The 19,750-nt window shown below is 41.8% G+C and overlaps 1 protein-coding gene across 2 annotated transcripts in view; it reads right to left on the bottom strand.

Moving 5' to 3' along the window:
- LOC139273864 (band 4.1-like protein 3) overlaps positions 1–19,750 on the bottom strand; it is a 217,677-nt gene that overhangs the window by 148,362 nt on the left and 49,565 nt on the right. For both annotated transcript variants that reach the window (XM_070890951.1, XM_070890943.1), the window contains 2 exons: positions 17,012–17,197; positions 13,152–13,361 (listed from right to left, as the gene is read on the bottom strand). In XM_070890951.1, coding sequence (XP_070747052.1) covers positions 13,152–13,361; positions 17,012–17,182 — 381 coding nt within the window. In that variant the 5' untranslated portion in view covers positions 17,183–17,197. The remainder of the gene's footprint in view (positions 1–13,151; positions 13,362–17,011; positions 17,198–19,750) is intronic.

Genomic DNA, 19,750 nt, shown 5'->3' with positions numbered 1-19,750 from the left:
ATACAGTATTACTGTCTTGTAATTAGCAGTGGATTACTTCAGAGCTATTGTGGTATGGCCATCAGCATATCCTGCCATCAATTGCAAGCACACAGGAAAAAAAATGTTGACAACAGAACATGACATAAAAGGACACAGGAGATTGATTTCAATAAGTCATCCCAGTTTTGGATTATGGTGACTGTTATAAACAGATTCACAGTTCAGGGCATCATGAGATTACTGCCTTCAACCAGTTTTGGATATCCATTATTATGTATGCATTTAATTACAACAGGAACAACACTCCCACTATCGTTCCAAGTCAACATCATACATCATACAGTTACATTCACCTAATGGGAACATTCCACCCATCTGTGGTGTCGCCCCGTTTCCTGGGGAGCAAGTGCTTTTTATGTCTATTATGCAGTTGGCTTGGAGACCAAGTGAAGGAGGTTGATCTTGTAATTCTTTAACAAAAGCTATTAAGCCAAAAGGGCATATTTAACATTTACAATTTATACAAAAGTTCCATAAAAAACTTTATGCATATGTGAGCTGGTGTGGATGCAGTGAAAGGGTAAGAACAGAGCTCAATGCAGATATTATCATATAGCTAATGCAACTGCAGTACCAGCTTTTCTTTTCTACGTAAAAGAAACTTACTATATAATGTGCGTTTATAATTTATCTTCACATTTGTGATGCTGTTACATGTACGAAGGACTGGAATATGCTTTGTTGTTAAACGAGTTTCAAATGGAAACGCATCATATCAGAACATTACTTGTGTGGCAGGTGATTATGGGTGCTATTTTCATGCAGCTTTTTAAGCATCCAAGCAGCTGTGGATAGCAGCAAAGGTTTGGTCCCATTACAGTCAGACTGCTATTAATGTAAATACCACATTGCAGTGGATGACAGATTAGCCTGTAAATAGTAACCGTTTCCAAAGAGATGAAAAATCAATGAGAGAAATCTACAGGGGTTACACAACCTTTTCAGGCCTAAAATGCAAGACATTCTCCACCAGTGCCAATCAAAAAGAATTAAAGCGATTATTTTACTGTTTATTCGGTTGTCCATTTAATGTTCTAAAAACTGCAAAAAAGCAATTAAATTGGCACAGATAAAGACTGCAGTGATCTAAATTAGTGAAATTCAAAGGGATATTATCCAATTACAAAGGACTGCATTTTCCTTAACAATATTAAATGTGAATCTTTAACAATGGCATATTCTAAACTAATTAACACCTTCAATTTCCTATTGTGCCTTCCCAACACTAAACATCTCGTATAGCTTACACAGCCAACCGGTCTGGTTTCTGAACTCAGGATATTTCTCAAAGGAAAAGCTATGTATGACCTGAAGTCATTACCTTTCGCATGCTGTTTCTAACAATAAAAATACAGGTTAAACACATAGGCAAAAAAAAAATCACAAGGACTTTCTGCTCCCAAATTAACATGGATAGTTGCAATTGCATGACTATTAAAGCAGGACGCATTTATTTGAACTGTAAAAATGGCCGCCCTTGTTTCTGATTGGTCCCCTTGAAGTTTCTCTGGAATGTGTAACTGGAACCGCCCAGCTCAAGTTCTCACTGACGTCGCAAACTGTAACTTGATCCACTTTGACTTCAGAAGCCACAGAGGATAGATCTCCCCAGAAGCCACCAAGTCCCTTATCCCAGCGCAAGTCTGTCCCTCCACCCAGCCAAAGTCCCTTGCCCCAGCGCAAGTGCATGGCTGCTCTCCATTCATGGGGCGGTGTGTGCGGATTGTTAACAGGTTTATTGGATATGAAGTGAAGAGTGACAGTGTCGTGACTTCTGGATTGGAAGAACCACTCTCCCCTCCGATCCCCCCCCCCCCCACCTCCCCTTGGAATCTACCTTCTCTCCGCCTCCGCCCCCCTCGGTGTCTCCCTTCCCCAGGCTCTCTCTCTCTCTCTTCTCCCCGCCGCGCCCCCAGCTCTCTCTCCCTCCGCCCCCCCCCCCAGCTCTCTCACTCCTCCACTGCCCCCCCCACCCCAGCTCTCGCACGCGCCCCTCCCCACCACCTCTCACTTCCCCACCCCGCAGCTCTCACTCCCCCCACGCCCCCCCCAGTTCTCACACTCTCTTTCCCCACCCTGCCCCGCCCCCAGCTCTCTCTCCCTCCGCCCCCCCCCAGCTCGCTCACTCCTCCACTTCCCCCCCCCCCGACCCCAGCTCTCGCACTCGCCCCTCCCCGCGCACCCCCCCCGCCCCCCCCAGCTCTCACACTCTCTCTTTCCCCCCCCCACCCCGCCCCCAGCTCTCTCTCCCTCCGCCCCCCCCAGCTCTCACTCCTCCACTCCCCCCCCACACCCCAGCTCTCGCACTCGCCCCTCCCCGCGCCCCCCACCACCTCTCTCACTTCCCCACTCCCCCCCCCCTGCAGCTCACTCCCCCCGCCCGCCCCAGCTCTCACTCTCTTCCCTCCCCACAAGCTCTCTCACCCCCCCCCCCACCCCCAGCTCTCTCACTCTCTCTTTTCCCCACCCCCCTCTCTTCTCACTCCCCCCCGCCCTCTCACTCTCCTCTCTTCCACCCACCCACCCACCCACCCCAGCTCTCATTTCCGGTTTGGGCGGGAGGCATCGGGGCGGAGTCTCAACAAGATGCATGCACATAAGGACAGAACAAATAATCAATCCCATTAAAGTAACCTGGGTTAATGACAGTAACTGTTGATATTTGTGTAGCTTTCAAGATCAGTTGTGTACCAGCTAGTTCCCCCAGAGAGTCAGTCAGCAGGGAGTGGTTGAACAAAAACATAAATAAATAAATGGAGATGCTGCTGCTATTCTGATGTTGATGGTTGGAGAGACTTGTTGGCAACAATGATTAAAAAATAAGGTTGAATGAACCAAAAGCAACTGAAAAAATTACTCCAATGCAAGTTTCAACAGTTGACAGTGCAATGAGATGCTCATAAAATTGCATTGGGAGTGTTTGAGTCCATATTTCTGAAGATGTTCAGCTAACTAATCCACAGTAAATTACAAGGAAGCTCAATGTCAAATACATTTTTGATTGTGGTGCAAAATAGGACTGGCTCTCAAGCATTTTTGAATGTTTGAATGGAATAAATGTTCATTAGACACAGGGTACTTGAGGACCATATTAAATAGTCCAGTTGCTGTTTAGCCCAACCCTTCACCAAAGATGTAAACATAGAATTTCTGTCCGACAGCCCCTGATGTCCATAGAGAGTTAAATACTATCCTATTATATCAACCAACACAGAAAAAATCATTGGCCCGTGATTAAACAATTCACAGCTGTTACTGGATCAACAAGAAGCCGACCTGAAAAAGAAAGAGATTCCAAAAAAGTTTGCTTTCCTTTCTTAGGTTACGCTAAGTAAATATGAGTCCGAGTGTAGGAAATGTCTTGATAGTAACTGGAAAAAAGCATTTCTGCAATACCTTGTTGGATAGAAACAAATCCAGCTGATTTGCGGTTTTTATGGAAAACTTGGACAGATTTGCAGAATACAGTTCCCCAAACACCAGTAAAAATTGTGGAAAATGACATAATCCCATATGATTAGAAACAGAATTTGATTTATTCAGTCGCCATAAACAAGTGAGCCTAATGATAAACAGAAAGAATAATGGAATGCCTTCGCGAAAACCCGTAACAATTCCAGAATCCTTTCTACACATGATAAAACCTGGATCTGACTTAGTCACTGAAAAATCATGGCACTGATTTAAAAAAAAATATTCTTTCCAAATAATAATGCAAGGGTGGTCTGGATCAGAAACACAACAAAATATATGTTCCTAAAAATTCAACAAAAGCTTTCTTCCTGATGAGCCAGAATGAGAGGAGTGTACAATCCTGAACTGAACAGCAAACTAAAGCTCATCCCCTGAAATATTTACACAAAGGTCTGCCGTTTTCCACTTATTTTAAATAACTTAAATTATCTTTATTAAGTAGCTGTTAGCCACACAATGGGCCCAAATTTGGCTCTCCGGTTTTTTCGGCGCACTTACCGGAGGTGTGCCGACTTTCTTCTCCCAAAACGGCGCCAAAAATGTAGCTCCGTATTCTCCCCGCTCTGTGGCCTCGCCCATGGCTTGGCGCGGCATGGTCTGTCCATTAGGGGGCGGAGCTAGGGCCCTGCGCGAAAAATAGTGCTGGCAGCTCAACGAATGCGCACTGGAGGCTTCGTGCATGCGCAGTAGCTCCTGCCCCCAGCCGGAGGGTCCCTCGGAGAAGTCCAGTCCTCGGAGAAGTCCCTCAGAGAGAGAGTCGGTGCGTTCTCCTGCCCCTAGCCCTGGCCGAAGGGCTTGCCGTGAGTTCTCCCGCCCCTATCCCCGGCCGAGTGGCCTCCCGCACTGGCCGGCCAGGCCCGCTGACTTCCCCAGCCAGGTAGGACTTCAGTTTTATTTTTTTAATTTATTGATGGTTGTGCTTTGTTTTGATAGGGGGGGGGGGGGGGTGGGAGAGAGGAGGAAAGTTTTGATATGAAGGAAGGACTTAAGTTTTATTATTTATTTATTATTGATGCGTTTTTATGCTTCTTGAACATTGTGAAGGTGTTTAGTGCTTTGCAAGGTCCTCTGTGCTCCCCCCTCTCTCCATCCCACCCACCCCCCTCCCCACCATCTCTGGCTACCTGCGCCGATTTCTTCACTCTCTGCAAGGGTTTTCTGTGCGGCCACAAGTGGCCATATACGCTGGCCTAAGTTAGTTTGGAGCAACTATTAGCTGTCCAAACTGGCTTAAATGGCCAAAACAGGCATAGGTGGCTGGTAACGCCCCCTTTTGAAAAAAACAAAAAAAAGTCCGAACTAACTCACTTACACTGGCGCAAATTAAATGGGAAGAATGGGGATTTTTAAGATACTCCAGAAAAATCAAGTTGCTCCAAAAAAAACAGCAACTCCTGGGCAAATTTGGGCCCATAACTACTGAAATAAAGTATCATTTAATTTGTGAGCTAGCAGTAATCCCACTTGCAGCACTAATGACAGGGCAGCTATCGCTCTCAAAGCAGACACACCCAGTCATTTATTTAGAGTAGCTGCTTACAACTGAAAAGTACACAGGGCTCGAAGGGAGAGGTAACCTCAATACACCCTGTTGTAACTGAGTAACAACAGGAAACATCCTGAAATGTATGAAAGATTATAGTCTACTCTTAATTCAAAGTCACCACTTCAATTTATCTGATTTGATTAATTTTTAGCACTTCATTCTTACTTTCTCATTTCTGTTACTTAATTCAAATTACGAAGCATAAAAAAATAGAATTATCAGGAGCAAACTATAATATATAGTTTATGTATGTCTGTTTTTAGAATGAGGTGCGGTATGTGCAGATCCTAGCACTTGAAAATCTGTCATACTGCCATCACACGTCCTGAACTTGGGCATTTCAAACCTGTCAATGACAAAGTATCAGTGTTCCTAATCAGCAGAGTAAGTCAACTTGACATTTCATTTTTCAAAGAAATGCTATAATAAATTAATTCATTTTAATTATAGACCCTATTATTGGACCTGTCAAACTCGCTCTCCCCCTCCCCAACAGCACCAATTTGTGGCGCAGGGTATGGTAACTCCCAGGCCTCATTTACATCCCACCGGACAGCTGCCCGCCTGAAACCAGTAGAATGAGGCAGGTGGCCGATGGTTAAAATCACATGGCCTGGAGGCCACCCATCAGCTGGAATGTAATTGACGGAGGTGGTTTTGGCAGGGTCTCGCAGAGGGAAAGCGAGAGGGTAGCCTGGGCAGCAGGAGACCAAGGGTTTCCTGTGGAACCTGGAGAAGCACCCCTGCTCCTCCAAACCAAACAAAAGAAAAGTTTTTAAACACTTCTGTTTAAGTCTCGTCAGCCTGCAGATCAGATTTTACTCAGCATGTCAGCTATGACGGACACCCTGCGGTTAAAAGGCCATTGGAGTCCGACTGACGCAATATGATCCCGATTTGCATATATGAATGAGACTCTGACCTAATTTAGGCAGACTGCTCATCTGCTGCCCAAACCATAAGCGTTAAAATCCCCGAACGGGAATATTGGGGGGTGGGGGGGGGGGGGTGGTTAAAATTCCCTCTCAGGTGAACGTACATTCCCTGAATAAGAGAGCAGGCAAACATTTTACTGCTCACCCTTCAACAGTTATGTTGTTAATCCAGGTGCAAGATCAGCCCAGACAGACTGGTCTGCCAATTATTTTCCTCCCTGTGGAGCAAGTTCCTTTCCTACACCTGGTGCACATTTGACAGTCTGAACTATATATATGGAATGTGTGTCCATGTACTACCACTGTACCAAACCACTACTTACTATAAATTACTGAATCATTGTAATGTTGCTCTATTGTGTCCTGGACACAAGCTATTCAAACCCATGTCCTCGTTTGCAATTTTACCTTCTTTATTATCCATCAAAAGTCCTCTGGTGAGAATACTGATTGTTAGGCAAATGAATTTCCTCATTGGTGTTTGTTCTGGTGGTAATGGTAACTAGTTCAGCCTTCAATGAGCCAGGATCACAGCTCAGTGATCAGGACCTTCAGTGTAAGTTACAAAAAAATGAATTCTAGCCCTTACAACCCATTCCACAACTAGCTTAAGGACTGCAATTTACAAATCCTTCTCTCCTCTCCCAGACAGCATCAGTATTTCTGGCACAAAATACAGCCAGAATACCATGGAGAGGGGGGCATTGGCACACTGCATTTTGACCATTAATAGCAGCAGTGCAAATGCATAATACAACTAGGCACATTTATTGTGGGCAGTAACCTTTATCCCTGTCCCAGAAGAAACATCAGGCTGGTCTGTGTCTTTTTCCTTGTAAAATTATAGTCTAAGAGTGTTGCTTAATGATTTTACTCCATACAATTCTGATATTATTCATCCTGAAGAGTTAAACCATAAAGCTCGTCTGAACCAATTTAGAATTCAATGACCATAGAGTAGAGGTGTCCAAATTGCAGCCATGGGGCCACATGCACCCAGGCTCAGGCAATCCAGCCATCGAAGCCCAGGCAAGCTAGTGCTATTTGGGTTTCACTTATTTGCTGGTTTATCCTGTTTGTATTTTGTGGGTGTGAATATTAAGAGGGGGCTATTTTTAGTGCTGCTGCCTCATTTGTGGATAAGTCGCAAATCAGAACATCAAGATCTTATGGTATCAGCAACTTGAGATTCTGCAAGTTAGTGGAAACATGGATTTAAACCTTAAATATGGGCCTCACATTAATAATGTAGTCAGAGAACAATACAGAAAATGACTCAGGACTCAAAGACCCATACCTTCTCACTGACTTGTGTTCGTTCCAGATACAGCTACAACTTCAAACTGCCAAATTAGATTTTTTTTTAATTTATTCTTAGGACAATGCTGGCAAGGCCAGATTTATTGCATATCTCTAGCTGCCCTGAGAGACTAGTAGTGGGCTGCTTTCTTGATGGCAATTATTTTTTTTTTTTTTACAACTGAATCATTGCTAGGCCACTTCAGAGAACATAATCAACTGCATAGTGTAGGACTGAAATGAGGTGTTGACCAGACCGGGCAAAGGGGGCAAGGTTCCTTTCCTGAAGGACATCAGTGGGCTCGTTTTCATGGTACGTTTTTCCTGATGCAGCCCATAAATGACAAAATGTATTGAATTCAATTTCAAAAATTTCTATGGTGGAATTAGAATTCAACCTCTGGGTTGCAAATTCAGTCACATAGCCACTACACTATCATATATTGTTTCCATGTGTAATTATTTCTCATCTGGTGCTGAAATCTTTTGGTTCTTTCTGACAGCTATAATAAAAAACCACACTCAGGTGAGGGATTGTTTATTATTTCACTCGACTGCAGCTGGCTATTCATCTTTCTTGAACTACTTTTACAGAGAGTAGTAAGTAACTAGTTCAGACAGCAACAGTACAGAATTCAAACATAGTGTGCAGTCAGGATTATGTTTGGTTACAGAGTAAAGGATAGTTGTATGATACACACCTGTGGTTTCTCGAGACAATAAATGTTGATGGATTTGAATTGGTTTCTAATAAAATTTCTCTAAATCAGAGTTAGCTCTCTCATATTCTGTGCAACACATCCTGAATTCCTTGGAGGAATACAAAGATTTTCAACAATATTCCAGTGAACCCAAATCTAAATTTTTCCTGGTAAAAGTGAAAGAAACCTACCAATTACAGTACTGCCTTGAAACATCGGAATTTATTTCAAGTAAAAAAGGTAATTTTCTCTACAAAAACCCTGATGTCCTAAAGCATTAATGTCTGTAACAGAGCTCTAAAATGGGGCACAGATTGGACATTTCAACAAACGCCAGTGCCTCCACTACACAAGGCAAATCTCACTCAGACTAATTTTTAAAACTTGCAGGATAAATATAGACAAGCTCATACACTGCCTCATCTGACTAAAATAGGTCTAAATCCAGCCAGTAAAATATCAATTAAATCTGCTGCATTAGAAATGAATGGAGTGATGTTAATAGGAAGCTAATGTATTCATGCGAATAAAAAATATTTTTAAATGTATTAAAAGATCATTTAATTCACATTATTTGCATCTAATCTTAAAGTTATGGCATCCTTCCACTATGTTGTGCTCTCCTAATTGCTTTCAGAAATTCCATCATGTAACAACCTTTAACTAGCCAACCTTTATGATTGCAATGTTTAGGCATCACACTAATATTAATGAATAATGCAGAATTCCACTATTTTCTCCAGTGGGCTATGTGGAATGGTTTTCAAACAGATTTAGAAAATGAATTGCACCAAAGTACTCATTGCCGCAATTTTTAAAAAATGCATACAAAATAAACAGCTTGAAGACCTAAATCATGCAAAATAATGTTTTGAAGGCCTCTTGATAACATACTGGAGCTGCATGCTAATATATTTTCGATATAAGTTAGACAGCTTTGGTTCAGTGGTAGTACTTGTACATCTGAGCCAGAAAGTTGTGGGTTCAAGCCTCAATCTAGAGACTTGAACCCATAATCTAACCTGAGCAAGTGCTGTACTGTCTGAGGTGCCATCTTTTGCATGAGATGTTACACCTGAGGGGGCAGATGCGACCTCAGTTTATGTAGAAGATCCCGTGGCACTATTTAAAGGGAGCAGGGGAGTTCTCCTGGTGTCATGGCCAAATTTAGTCCTCACCAAGAACATCAAAACAGATTATAAAAACATAAGAACATAAGAAATAGAAATAGGAGGAGGCCATACGGCCCCTCGAGCCTGCTCCGCCATTCAATAAGATCATGACTGATCTGATCATGGACTCAGCTCCACTTCCCCGCCTGCTCCGCATAACCCCTTATCCCCTTATCGTTTAAGAAACTGTCTATTTCTGTCTTAAATTTATTCAATGTCCCAGCTTCCACAGTTCTCTGAGGCAGCGAATTCCACAGATCCACAACCCTCCAAGAGAAGAAATTTCTCCTCATCTCTGTTTTAAATGGGCAGCCCCATATTCTAAGATCATGCCCTCTAGTTTTAGTCTCCCCCAGCAATGGAAACATCCTCTCTGCATCCACCTTGTCAAGCCCCCTCATAATCTTAAACTTTTCAATAAGATCATCTCTCATTCTTCTGAATTCCAATGAGTAGAGGCCCAACCTACTCAAACTTTCCTCATAAGTCAACCCCCTCATCCCCGGAATCAACCTTGTGAACCTTCTCCGAGCTGCCTCCAAAGCAAGTATATCTTTTCGTAAATATGGAAACCAAAACTGCACGCAGTATTCCAGGTGTAGCCTCACCAATACCTTATATAGCTGTAGCAAGACTTCGCTGCTTTTTTTATACTCCATCCCCTTTGCAATAAAGGCCAAGATACCATTGGCCTTCCTGATCACTTGCTGTACCTGTATACTATCCTTTTGTGTTTCATGCACAAGCACCCCCAGGTCCTGCTGTACTGCAGCACTTTGCAATCTTTTTCCATTTAAATAATAACTTGCTCTTTGATTTTTTCTGTCAAAGTGCATGACCTCACACTTTCCGACATTATATTCCATCTGCCAAATGTTTGCCCACTCACTTAGCCTGTCTATGTCCTTTGGCAGATTTTTTGTGTCCTCCTCACACATTGCTTTTCCTCCCATCTTTGTATCGTCAGCAAACTTGGCTACATTACACTCGGCTCCTTCTTCCAAGTCGTTAATATCGATTGTAAATAATTGGGGTCCCAGCAACGATCCCTGTGGCACCCCACTAGTTACTGGTTGCCAACCAGAGAATTAACCATTTATCCCGACTCTCTGTTTTCTGTTCGTTAGCCAATCCTCTATCCATGCTAATATATTACCCCCAACCTCATGAACTTTTATCTTGTGCAGGAACCTTTTATGTGGCACCTTGTCAAATGCCTGCTGGAAGTCCAAATACACCACATCCACTGGTTCCCCTTCATCCACCCTCTTCGTTACATCCTCAAAGAATTCCAGCAAATTTGTCACAAAACATGACTTCCCCTTCATAAATCCATGTTCACTCTCCCTGACCGAATTTTGCTTTTCCAAATGTCCTGCTACAGCTTCTTTAATAATGGACTCCAACATTGTCCCAACCACAGATGGCAGGCTAACTGGCCTATAGTTTCCTGCTTTTTGTCTGCCTCCTTTTTTAAAAAAAAATAGGGGCATTACATTTGCAGTTTTCCAATTTGCAAATTACAACCAATGAATCCACAATCCCTGCCGCTACTTCTCTTAAGACCCTAGGATGCAAGCCACCAGGTCCAAGGGATTTATCTGGCTTTAGCCCCATTATCTTACTGAGTACCACCTCCTTAGTGATTGTGATTGTGTTCCTCCCCTCCAATAGCTCCTTTACTATCCACTGTCGGAATATTGTTAGTGTCCTCTACCGTAAAGACTAATACAAAATATTTGTTCAAAATTTCTGCCATCTCCATGTTCCCCATTACTCGTCCTCTAAGATACCAACATTTACTTTTGCCCACTCTTTTCCTTTTTATATACCTATAGAAACTCTTGCTATCTGTTTTTATATTTGTGCTAGTTTACTTTCATAGTCTATCTCCCCTTTCTTAATCATTTTTTAAGTCATTCTTTGCTGGCTTTTAAAAGCTTCAGTCTTTTGTCCTCCCACTAGTTTTGACCACTTTGTATGCCCTTGTTTTTAAATAATTGGATAGCGTCCTTTATTTCTTCAGTTAGCCACGGATGGCTATCTTTTCTCTTACACCCTTTCCTCCTCACTGGAATATATTTTTCTTGAGTTGTGAAATATCTCCTTAAATATACACCGTCCTACACTTTAATCTATTTTCCCAGTCCACTTTACCCAACTCTGCTCTCATACCTTCATAGTCTCCTTTATTTAAGCTTAGTACCTGGTTAGAGATCCAACTTTATCACCCTCCTTCTGAGTTTAAAATTCAACCATGCTATGATCACTCATTCCGAGGGGATCCTTTACTAGGAGATTGTTTATTAATCCTCTCATTACAGAGGACCAGATCTAAGATAGCCTGCCCCCTGGTTGGCTCCGTTACGTACTGCTCAAGGAATCCGTCCCTTACGCACTCCTCCTCACGGCTACCCTGACCAATTTCATTCGTTCAATCAATATGGGAGGTTAAAATTACCCATGATTATTTCTGTTCACTTTTTACAAGTCCCATCATTTATTTCATTAAAGTTTGTGGAACATTTCAGTCTTCAAATTGGCCAATGCATTTCCCCACATTATAGCAATGACTATACTATGAAGTGATTTGAGATGTCCTAAGGCCATGAAAGGCGTTATATAAATGCAAGTACACACTATAACAAATATCTTCAGTATCTGGACATTTACAAAGGTTTCATTTTGATCTGGAAAGCTGACTGGCTCATTCAACTGGGCATAGCACAGCCTTTGAATCTCTGTCAACTTGTGAAATAATCTGGCTGGAATCCCTGAGCACTCCAGCCATTTTCCTGGTTATGTTTGACTCCTAACCAGAATGCTGTGAATTTGGGTGCAGGCTCATCACCCCCTTCTCAAGGGCAACTAGGTATGGGCAATAATTACTGACCTTGCTAGTGACACCTATATCCAGAGAATGAATAAAAAAAATGCAAGACACCAGCAGCAGTGTGATATTGAAGCAAGGCATTTCTTTTTTTTTGGAGGAGGAGGTGCCAGTTATGGACAGAATTTCACACTTTAACTATCTCTTACACTATTCCAAATCATCATGGAAGGGTGGGGGGAAAAAAAACAGAGTATAGAAAATATAATTTTTTCAATTAATTTGAAGATACAAAAAATGATTAGAAACATTTTTCTACATATTGCACAATTAAAAGTTATATAATTTAACAGAAGGAAACATGCCCACAGGCTTAATCAACTGCAATTGTATCTCAACACTGTTCTACATGATTTGCACATTTAGGAGAGAGAGAGTTATGTTGATGTTAAAATGTTGCTCTTATTACCACTGATGCAACGTCAAGTAAAAGTCCTCATCACTAATGAGAACACTTCATTTATATCAGAGTGCCATTTACACACCTTAATGTCTCATTTGTCTCCTATAGATTTCCTATTCTCAAAAACAGTTCAACAAATTTATAAATACCATACAAAGTCATGAAAAAAAATCCTCTGCTTGTTTACACAGATATTACAGGAATATTATATTCGACAAGAGGACTTACTATTTCACATAGCATCCCTCAAAGCACCAGCTGTCAGCAACCTAACACTGCAAAATTGCAAATTTTTCCTAGCAGCATATTAAAGTTGTGGTACTCTTTCTCTACATTTACCAGCATATCTCAGTCACCCTTTTCGCTACGTTTTTAAATTGCTCATTAGAAGTAGCCGGAGGGCTTCAGAATAGAAATTCTGGATTTTGCACCGGAATAAAATATCATTTTTGGCAATTAACAAAACGTGCAAGTTCCAAAAGACATGGTTAATCTGCTCTGTTTCATTTCAGTGATGAAACGGGGGAATTCTGACAAAATATCTGATTTAAGGCCTGAAACAGGTAACAGCAGGCAAGTGAACAACAGAAGCAAAAGTAAACTATTTCAATCTATAGCTTTTATGCATGTACTCAGAAAAGAAAGAATTCAGAACAAGTTACTAACAAGAATGCTGTCATTATCCTTACCTCAACCTCACATGTGTGTTCAGAGCCGTCCAGAAGGGTTACTTTGCACAGCATGTTCTTTGGCTTTTTTATTACTTTCAAGGGAGATTTGGATAACTTGCTGGAAGAGGATTTTTGGGAGAGTTTGTCGTCCTCGGTCTGGTGATCTTCCTGCTGACCTACAGTAAGTTTACCAGAAGCTCCGTCTGCCTCTTTTTCTCGTTCACCAATCTAATATGATCAATCGATTAGTCCCATAAGAACATGTTCCATACAACAGTTAAAAGCTTACTACAAACATGTGGTGCCATGCAGCTTTTGACTCTCAGATAAGATTTAACTAAAAAAAGATTGCAGAAACTAAATTTACTAAGATTAAATTAAAGTGACATTTCAATGGCAAAATATTTTATATTATTTAATTCAAAATAAAGCGTACAAAAGTGTTTTAGAGAATCATAGAAGTGTGCAGCAGATACAGGCCATGTGGTCCATCGTGTCTGTGCCAGTTCTTTGCTAAAATTATTCCCATCGCCCTACTCTTCCCCCCCCAATCGTCCAGTATCATCAGCTGCTTCAATTGTTCATCCACTTTGCCCTTAAAAGATGCAATCTCTCTCTCTACTTGCTAAGTAACAATTTTAAATTGTTGAGCCTTTGTCACTGATTCCCTAACTCGAGGAAATAGTCTTTCCCTATTCATTCTATTTAAACCCTTCATAATTTTTTAAATTTCTAATAGATAACCCTCATTTCATAATTTGTGATGATACCTATACTCCATTTACTGGTGATAGTGTAGACCATGTTATGAAAATAAGATTTTTTTTTTTTTAAATTGATTATTCTTGCATCCCACTTCAAGAACATCCCTTTATCATTAAACTATCTTCTAGGCAACAGTTGGGATTGTGGCCTTCACCCCTGTTCTAACATTTGTGGCTCAGTTGATGTACCCATCCATCCAAGGGATAGCCATTCTTTCTAATTGGAAAGGGAAACACCAAGGTCAGTAGCTGGCTGGCAATCAGTGAAGCAACGAGCTAGCAGATTGGAGTGTTTGACTCGGCATACCACTCCAGGGAGCAGCGTGAGCTGGTGCAGGAGGACAACAGTAGTAAGAGGGCGACTGGATTGGACGTCACCATAATTCAGGTCGGTGACTGGAGTGTAGGCGAGGTCAGGGCGAGGGAGCAGTGAGAGATTGCAGAGCGACGTGATCGGGGCCCAGGAGAGGCAAGGGCCCAGGAGCAGCACGGGCCAGCCCACGTTGCAGTGTGTGTGCACACTAGGTCCATGCAGCAGAGCTGGTCTCGCCATCTTGATTAACCCTTGTCACTGGACCAAGCCCGTGTGGTGGCTGGTGTGCAATGGCCACCACACGTTAAATAAAATCCACGCACAGGCATCTTTCACCCTTCAATGTGCAGTTCGGGACCTGGAATATTAGGTCCTTCATTGAAACACCTGTGAACTCATTGAACTCATCCGTTTTTGGCGTGGAAGCAAGTCATTCCCGATTTGAGAAAATAAGAATCACAGCGAGAACCTCACTAATTTGACAACCTGGATTCCATAGCACATGCTCACGGCCCTAAACACCACCAAACTCAGATATTTCAGTAACATGGCATCAGCACGAGTCTGAATTTCAGTTTTAAATTCAACTGTGATCTAAATTCAGCACATTTTCTGCTCACTTTTAGTGTAATTACAGTGGCTCCACAGTCGAGTATTATAGAAACATAGAAAACATAGAAAATAGGTGCAGGAGCAGGCCATTCACCCTTCGAGCCTGCACCACCATTCAATATGATCATGGCTGATCATGCAACTTCAGTACCCCATTCCTGCCTTCTCTCCATACCCGCTGATCCCTTTAGCCGTAAGGGACACAACTAACTCCCTTTTGAATATATCCAACAAACTGGACTCAACAACTTTCTGTGGTAGAGAATTCCACAGATTCACCACACTCTGGGTGAAAAAGTTTCTCCTCATCTCAATCCTATTTGGCTTACCCCTTATCCTTAGGCTATAACCCCTGATTCTGGACTTCCCCCAACATCGGAAACATTCTTCCTGCATCCAACCTGTCCAATCCCGTCAGAATTTTATATGCTTCTATGAGATCCCCTCTCATTCTTCTAAATTCCAGTGAATACAAACCTAGTCGATCCAGTCTCTCTTCATATGTCAGTCCTTCCATCCCGGGAATCCGTCTTGTGAACCTTCACTACACTCCCTCAATAGCAAGAATGTACTTCCTCAGATGAGGAGACCAAAACTGCACACAATACTCAAGGCCCTGTACAACTACAGTAAGACCTCCCTGCTCCTATACTCAAATCCTCTCGCTATGAAGGCCAACATGATATTTGCTTTCTTAACTGCCTGCTCTACCTGTACGTCTACTTTCAATGACTGATGTACCATGACATCCAGGTCTCGTTGCACCTCCCCTTTTATTAATCCGTCACCATTTAGATAATAATCTGCCTTCCTGTTTTTGCCACCAAAGTGGATAACCTAACTTATCCACATTATACTGCATCTGCCATGCATTTGCCCACTTACCTAACCTGTCCAAGTCACCCTGCAGCCTCTTAGCGTCCTCCTCACAGCTCACACTACCATCCAGCTTAGTGTCATCTGCAAACTTGGAGATCTTACATTCAATTCCTTCGTCTAAATCATTGATATATATTGTAAATAGCTGGGGTCCAAGAACTGAACCTTGCGGTACCCCACTAGTCACTGCCTGCCATTCTGAAAAGGGACCCGTTTATTCCTACTCTTTGCCAACCAGTTCTCTATCCACGTCAATACATTGCCCCCAATACCATGTGCTTTAATTTTGCACACTAATCTCTTGTGAGGGACCTTGTCAAAAGCCTTTGAAAGTCCAAATACACCACATCCACTGGTTCTCCCTTATCCACTCTACTAGTTACATCCTCAAGAAACTCTAGAAGATTTATCAAGCATGATTTCCCTTTCATAAATCCATGCTGACTTGGACCGATCCGGTCACTGCTTTCCAAATGCGCTGCTATTACATCTTTAATAATCGATTCCAGCATTTTCCCCACCACCGATGTCAGGCTAACAGGTCTATAATTCCGTGTTTTCTCCCTCCCTCTTTTTTTAAAAAAAGTGGGGTTACATTCGCTACCCTCCAATCCATCGGAACTGATCCAGAGTCCATGGAATGTTGGAAAATGACCACCAATGCATCTACTATTTCTAGGGCCACTTCCTTAAGTACTCTGGGATGCAGACTATCAGGCCCTGGGGATTTATCAGCCTTCAATCCCTTCAATTTCCCAAACACAATTTCCTGACTAATAAGGATTTCTTTCAGTGCCTCCTTCTCGCTCGACCCTCGGTCCCAGAGTATTTTCGGGAGGTTATTTGTGTCTTCCTTAGTGAAGACAGAACCAAAGTATTTGTTCAATTAATCTGCCATTTCCTTGTTCTCCATTATGAATTCACTTGATTCTGACTGCAAAGGACCTACATTAGTCTTCACTAATCTTTTTCTCTTCACATATCTACAGAAGCTTTTGCAGTCAGTTTTTATGTTCCCTGCATGCTTACTCTCATACTCTATTATCCCCCTCCTAATTGAACCCTCCTCTGCTGAATTCTAAATTTCTCCCAGTCCTCAGGTTTGCTGCTTTTTCTGGCCAATTTATATACCTCTTCCTTGGATTTAACACTATACCTAATTTCCCATGTTAGCCACGATTGAGCCACCTTCCCCGTTTTATTTTTATGCCAGACAGAGATGTACAATTGTTATGGAGAACTTTGAAGTCTTAAATTGACTGTCATCTAACTTAACTTATCGAAAGGGGCCATGTAAAAATGTGACATGCCTGGTCCTTCGTCTCAGAATTGCCGATTCTTGCAGGGGTTCCGTCTAGGCCGTCTGCCTGATGATGCTCAGCACTCTGCTGTTCTTCCGCTGCTGCCTCTTTCTTTTCAGAAGCTTCCTTCTGTTCTTGGTCCTGCTTTGATTCAGAGTCTGAACCCGGTTCCGTTGTCATGGTTATAAATTATTCCTGGAAGACAGATTCATTAGAGAAAATCAGTTTACAATTGCTTGGTACAGACACAAAAGGGTAGAGTTTCATCTCAACCTCCTGGGTGTGAAGCATCACCTGGGCCGAGGGGAAATTCCAGCGGGGAGAACTGCACATCCCCAACAAAACCTGCCTAATCACTCTTCTATTTAAAGTAATGGAACAAAAACCAGACAGGTTATCTAACAGGCACGTCAACCACCCTTTTGTTTCTACGCTCCGCCCGGGTGACCTGGTGCTAAAGATGAAAACCTAAAGTTCTAGATATCAAATCAGGATATTGGGGCAAATGAGGAAGCCCCGCACAAAAACGGTTACCAATTTATACACCTGCTAATCATAAGGCCCTGATCTAAACTCCAGAACGTGAGAACGCGACCCACCCCCCTTTGGAGAAATAATTTAATTTCAGACCGTTTTATTTCACCTCCAAAACATCACCTACTTCTGTCCAATCCATTGCTGCTGAAACCCTAATCTACATCTTTTTCATGTCGAAGCTTAGCATTTCAAGCATTTGTCCTAACGCCCCCACCCCACTTCCACAAACTAGAACACATTTCGGAAATTGTGATTCACATCCCCTCCCTCACAAAGTTCTGCACTTCCATCAACATTATCCTTACCACTGCCCCATCACCACCCCCTCACCCATGTCACAACAAATTGAATTTCAAGATCACTGCCTTTGCCTTCAAATCCCTCCCACTACCTCAAGTGATGTCCTCCAACCTCCTTCACTCCTCAGACCGTGGCTTCCTGCTGACTTCTCACTCCCTCTGCTCCACCCTGGACAGCCACTCTTTCAGTCACCATGCCTGTCCTCTGGAATTCCCATCCTAACTACCTATACCTTGTCACCTCCCTCCCTGCTTTCAAATGCCTCCTAAAGACCTTTGGCTATGCTTTCATTTACATAAATTTTCACTTTTTCCTCTCCCTTATCTTCAGTTCCATTTTTATCCTCCACCAAGACCACTTTCAGTATGTGACGAGCATTGCAGAAAAATGTATATTAAAATGTTGGTTAAAAAGTCTTAATGGTTAGTTTATAACTCTTAGGATTATATAACACATTCTACACTGTCAGTTCACACTATTAATAGAATTCACATGAAAAACATCCAGTTCCATAAACCTAGTCTACTCGCTGTACAGAATATATAGTCATATGATAGGGAAAAGCATTTTACTTGGACTGAATTTTCGATGAACATATTCCCATGGGCAAGCCATTTGTACTTCAAATATGTAATCTAAGAAAGGCAAAGGGACTAGTCAGGGCACTTATCATACAGTCACCAGAGAAACAACAAAAGCAGATTATTTGAAAGAATAAGACATCTGCAAATTTCAGCTTGCTACTCGAGCCATTTTTGGGACCATATTCTGCAGTTTTCAGGTGAACCAATCTCTGCACAAATGTAGAGTACCATGCTAAACAAAGCATTTCATTCTTTCTGTAAGTTATTAGCTTATGCAAGTTATTAACAATCTACCAAAATGTGAAACCAAAGCACATTACCAACATTAAAACCCAGAAAATAGCAGATTAAAAGCATTTAACATAGATGGACAATGAAGACAGTTGCTTTCACAAAGAAACATTGAATGGAAATAAATAGAGATGCCCCCAGGATGTTAACAGATGTTCCAAGAAAGGGTGTTGCACTCTGAGAAGTTAAAATATTTTTGAATGATTTTTAAAATATAAAATATAAATTTATTTTCAGTTAGAAACAAACAAATTGGCATGTTTTTGATTTCTGGAGCTTGGAATCCAGATATTTTAATGGAGCTGGGAAGTTAGTCTCTAAATGGAGATTTTAGAAGGCCACATTAACCAGCATATGGGAATTAAGCAACGCAAAGAAACCTTCATATGTTATTCTAGTATGTACTAATAAAGCAAGCAATTGTAAATGTAACTTAGTAAAAGCTTATATCCTTTTGAGCTTCTTTGCCAAAATCCTTTTCCTGAACCATAAATTCAGACAGTCCATAGACAAATTCCTAAAGGATTCTCTTGCAACATCTCTTTATTTAGTTCTACGTTCTTGCCTCAAGAAAATATTGCTATTTGTAGCTTAGTATATCAACAGATTTTTAAAAAAATAAAATGGGTATTAAAATTCAACATAAAGTCTGCTCCACTTTGATCGTGTTATTTTGCTCAAGTGCGGCAGAAACCTAATTTTCGCACTTCCAGCAAAATAAAAGCAGCAGAATGCAAGCAGTTCCAAGGAACTGCCCAGCCAAAGCTTCTTTAAAATATCAGAGAGCACCAATGGGAATGTTGAAAAAGGTTTAGATGTGGGGGAAATGTTGTGATTTCATCTTTCAGTTAGGAGGTCTTATTTATACTGCGATTGTTTTAGCAGCTCTTCCCCAGTCATGCCCTCATCCTTCACTTTATGCTCAGTGTACTGCTTGCTGTCTCAACTCAAATATATGTACAGACGTTGGCTAAATTATACACAACACAATAAGTTTTTGGACTCCCAGTGCCTTCTGAAGCATGAGGGTCATTTT

This window comes from Pristiophorus japonicus, chromosome 1 (assembly GCF_044704955.1).
Source record: "Pristiophorus japonicus isolate sPriJap1 chromosome 1, sPriJap1.hap1, whole genome shotgun sequence".
Classification (NCBI taxonomy): Eukaryota; Metazoa; Chordata; class Chondrichthyes; family Pristiophoridae; genus Pristiophorus; species Pristiophorus japonicus.
The sequence above is the reverse complement of the archived record's forward strand: the minus strand, read 5'-3'. Positions and strand labels throughout refer to the sequence as shown.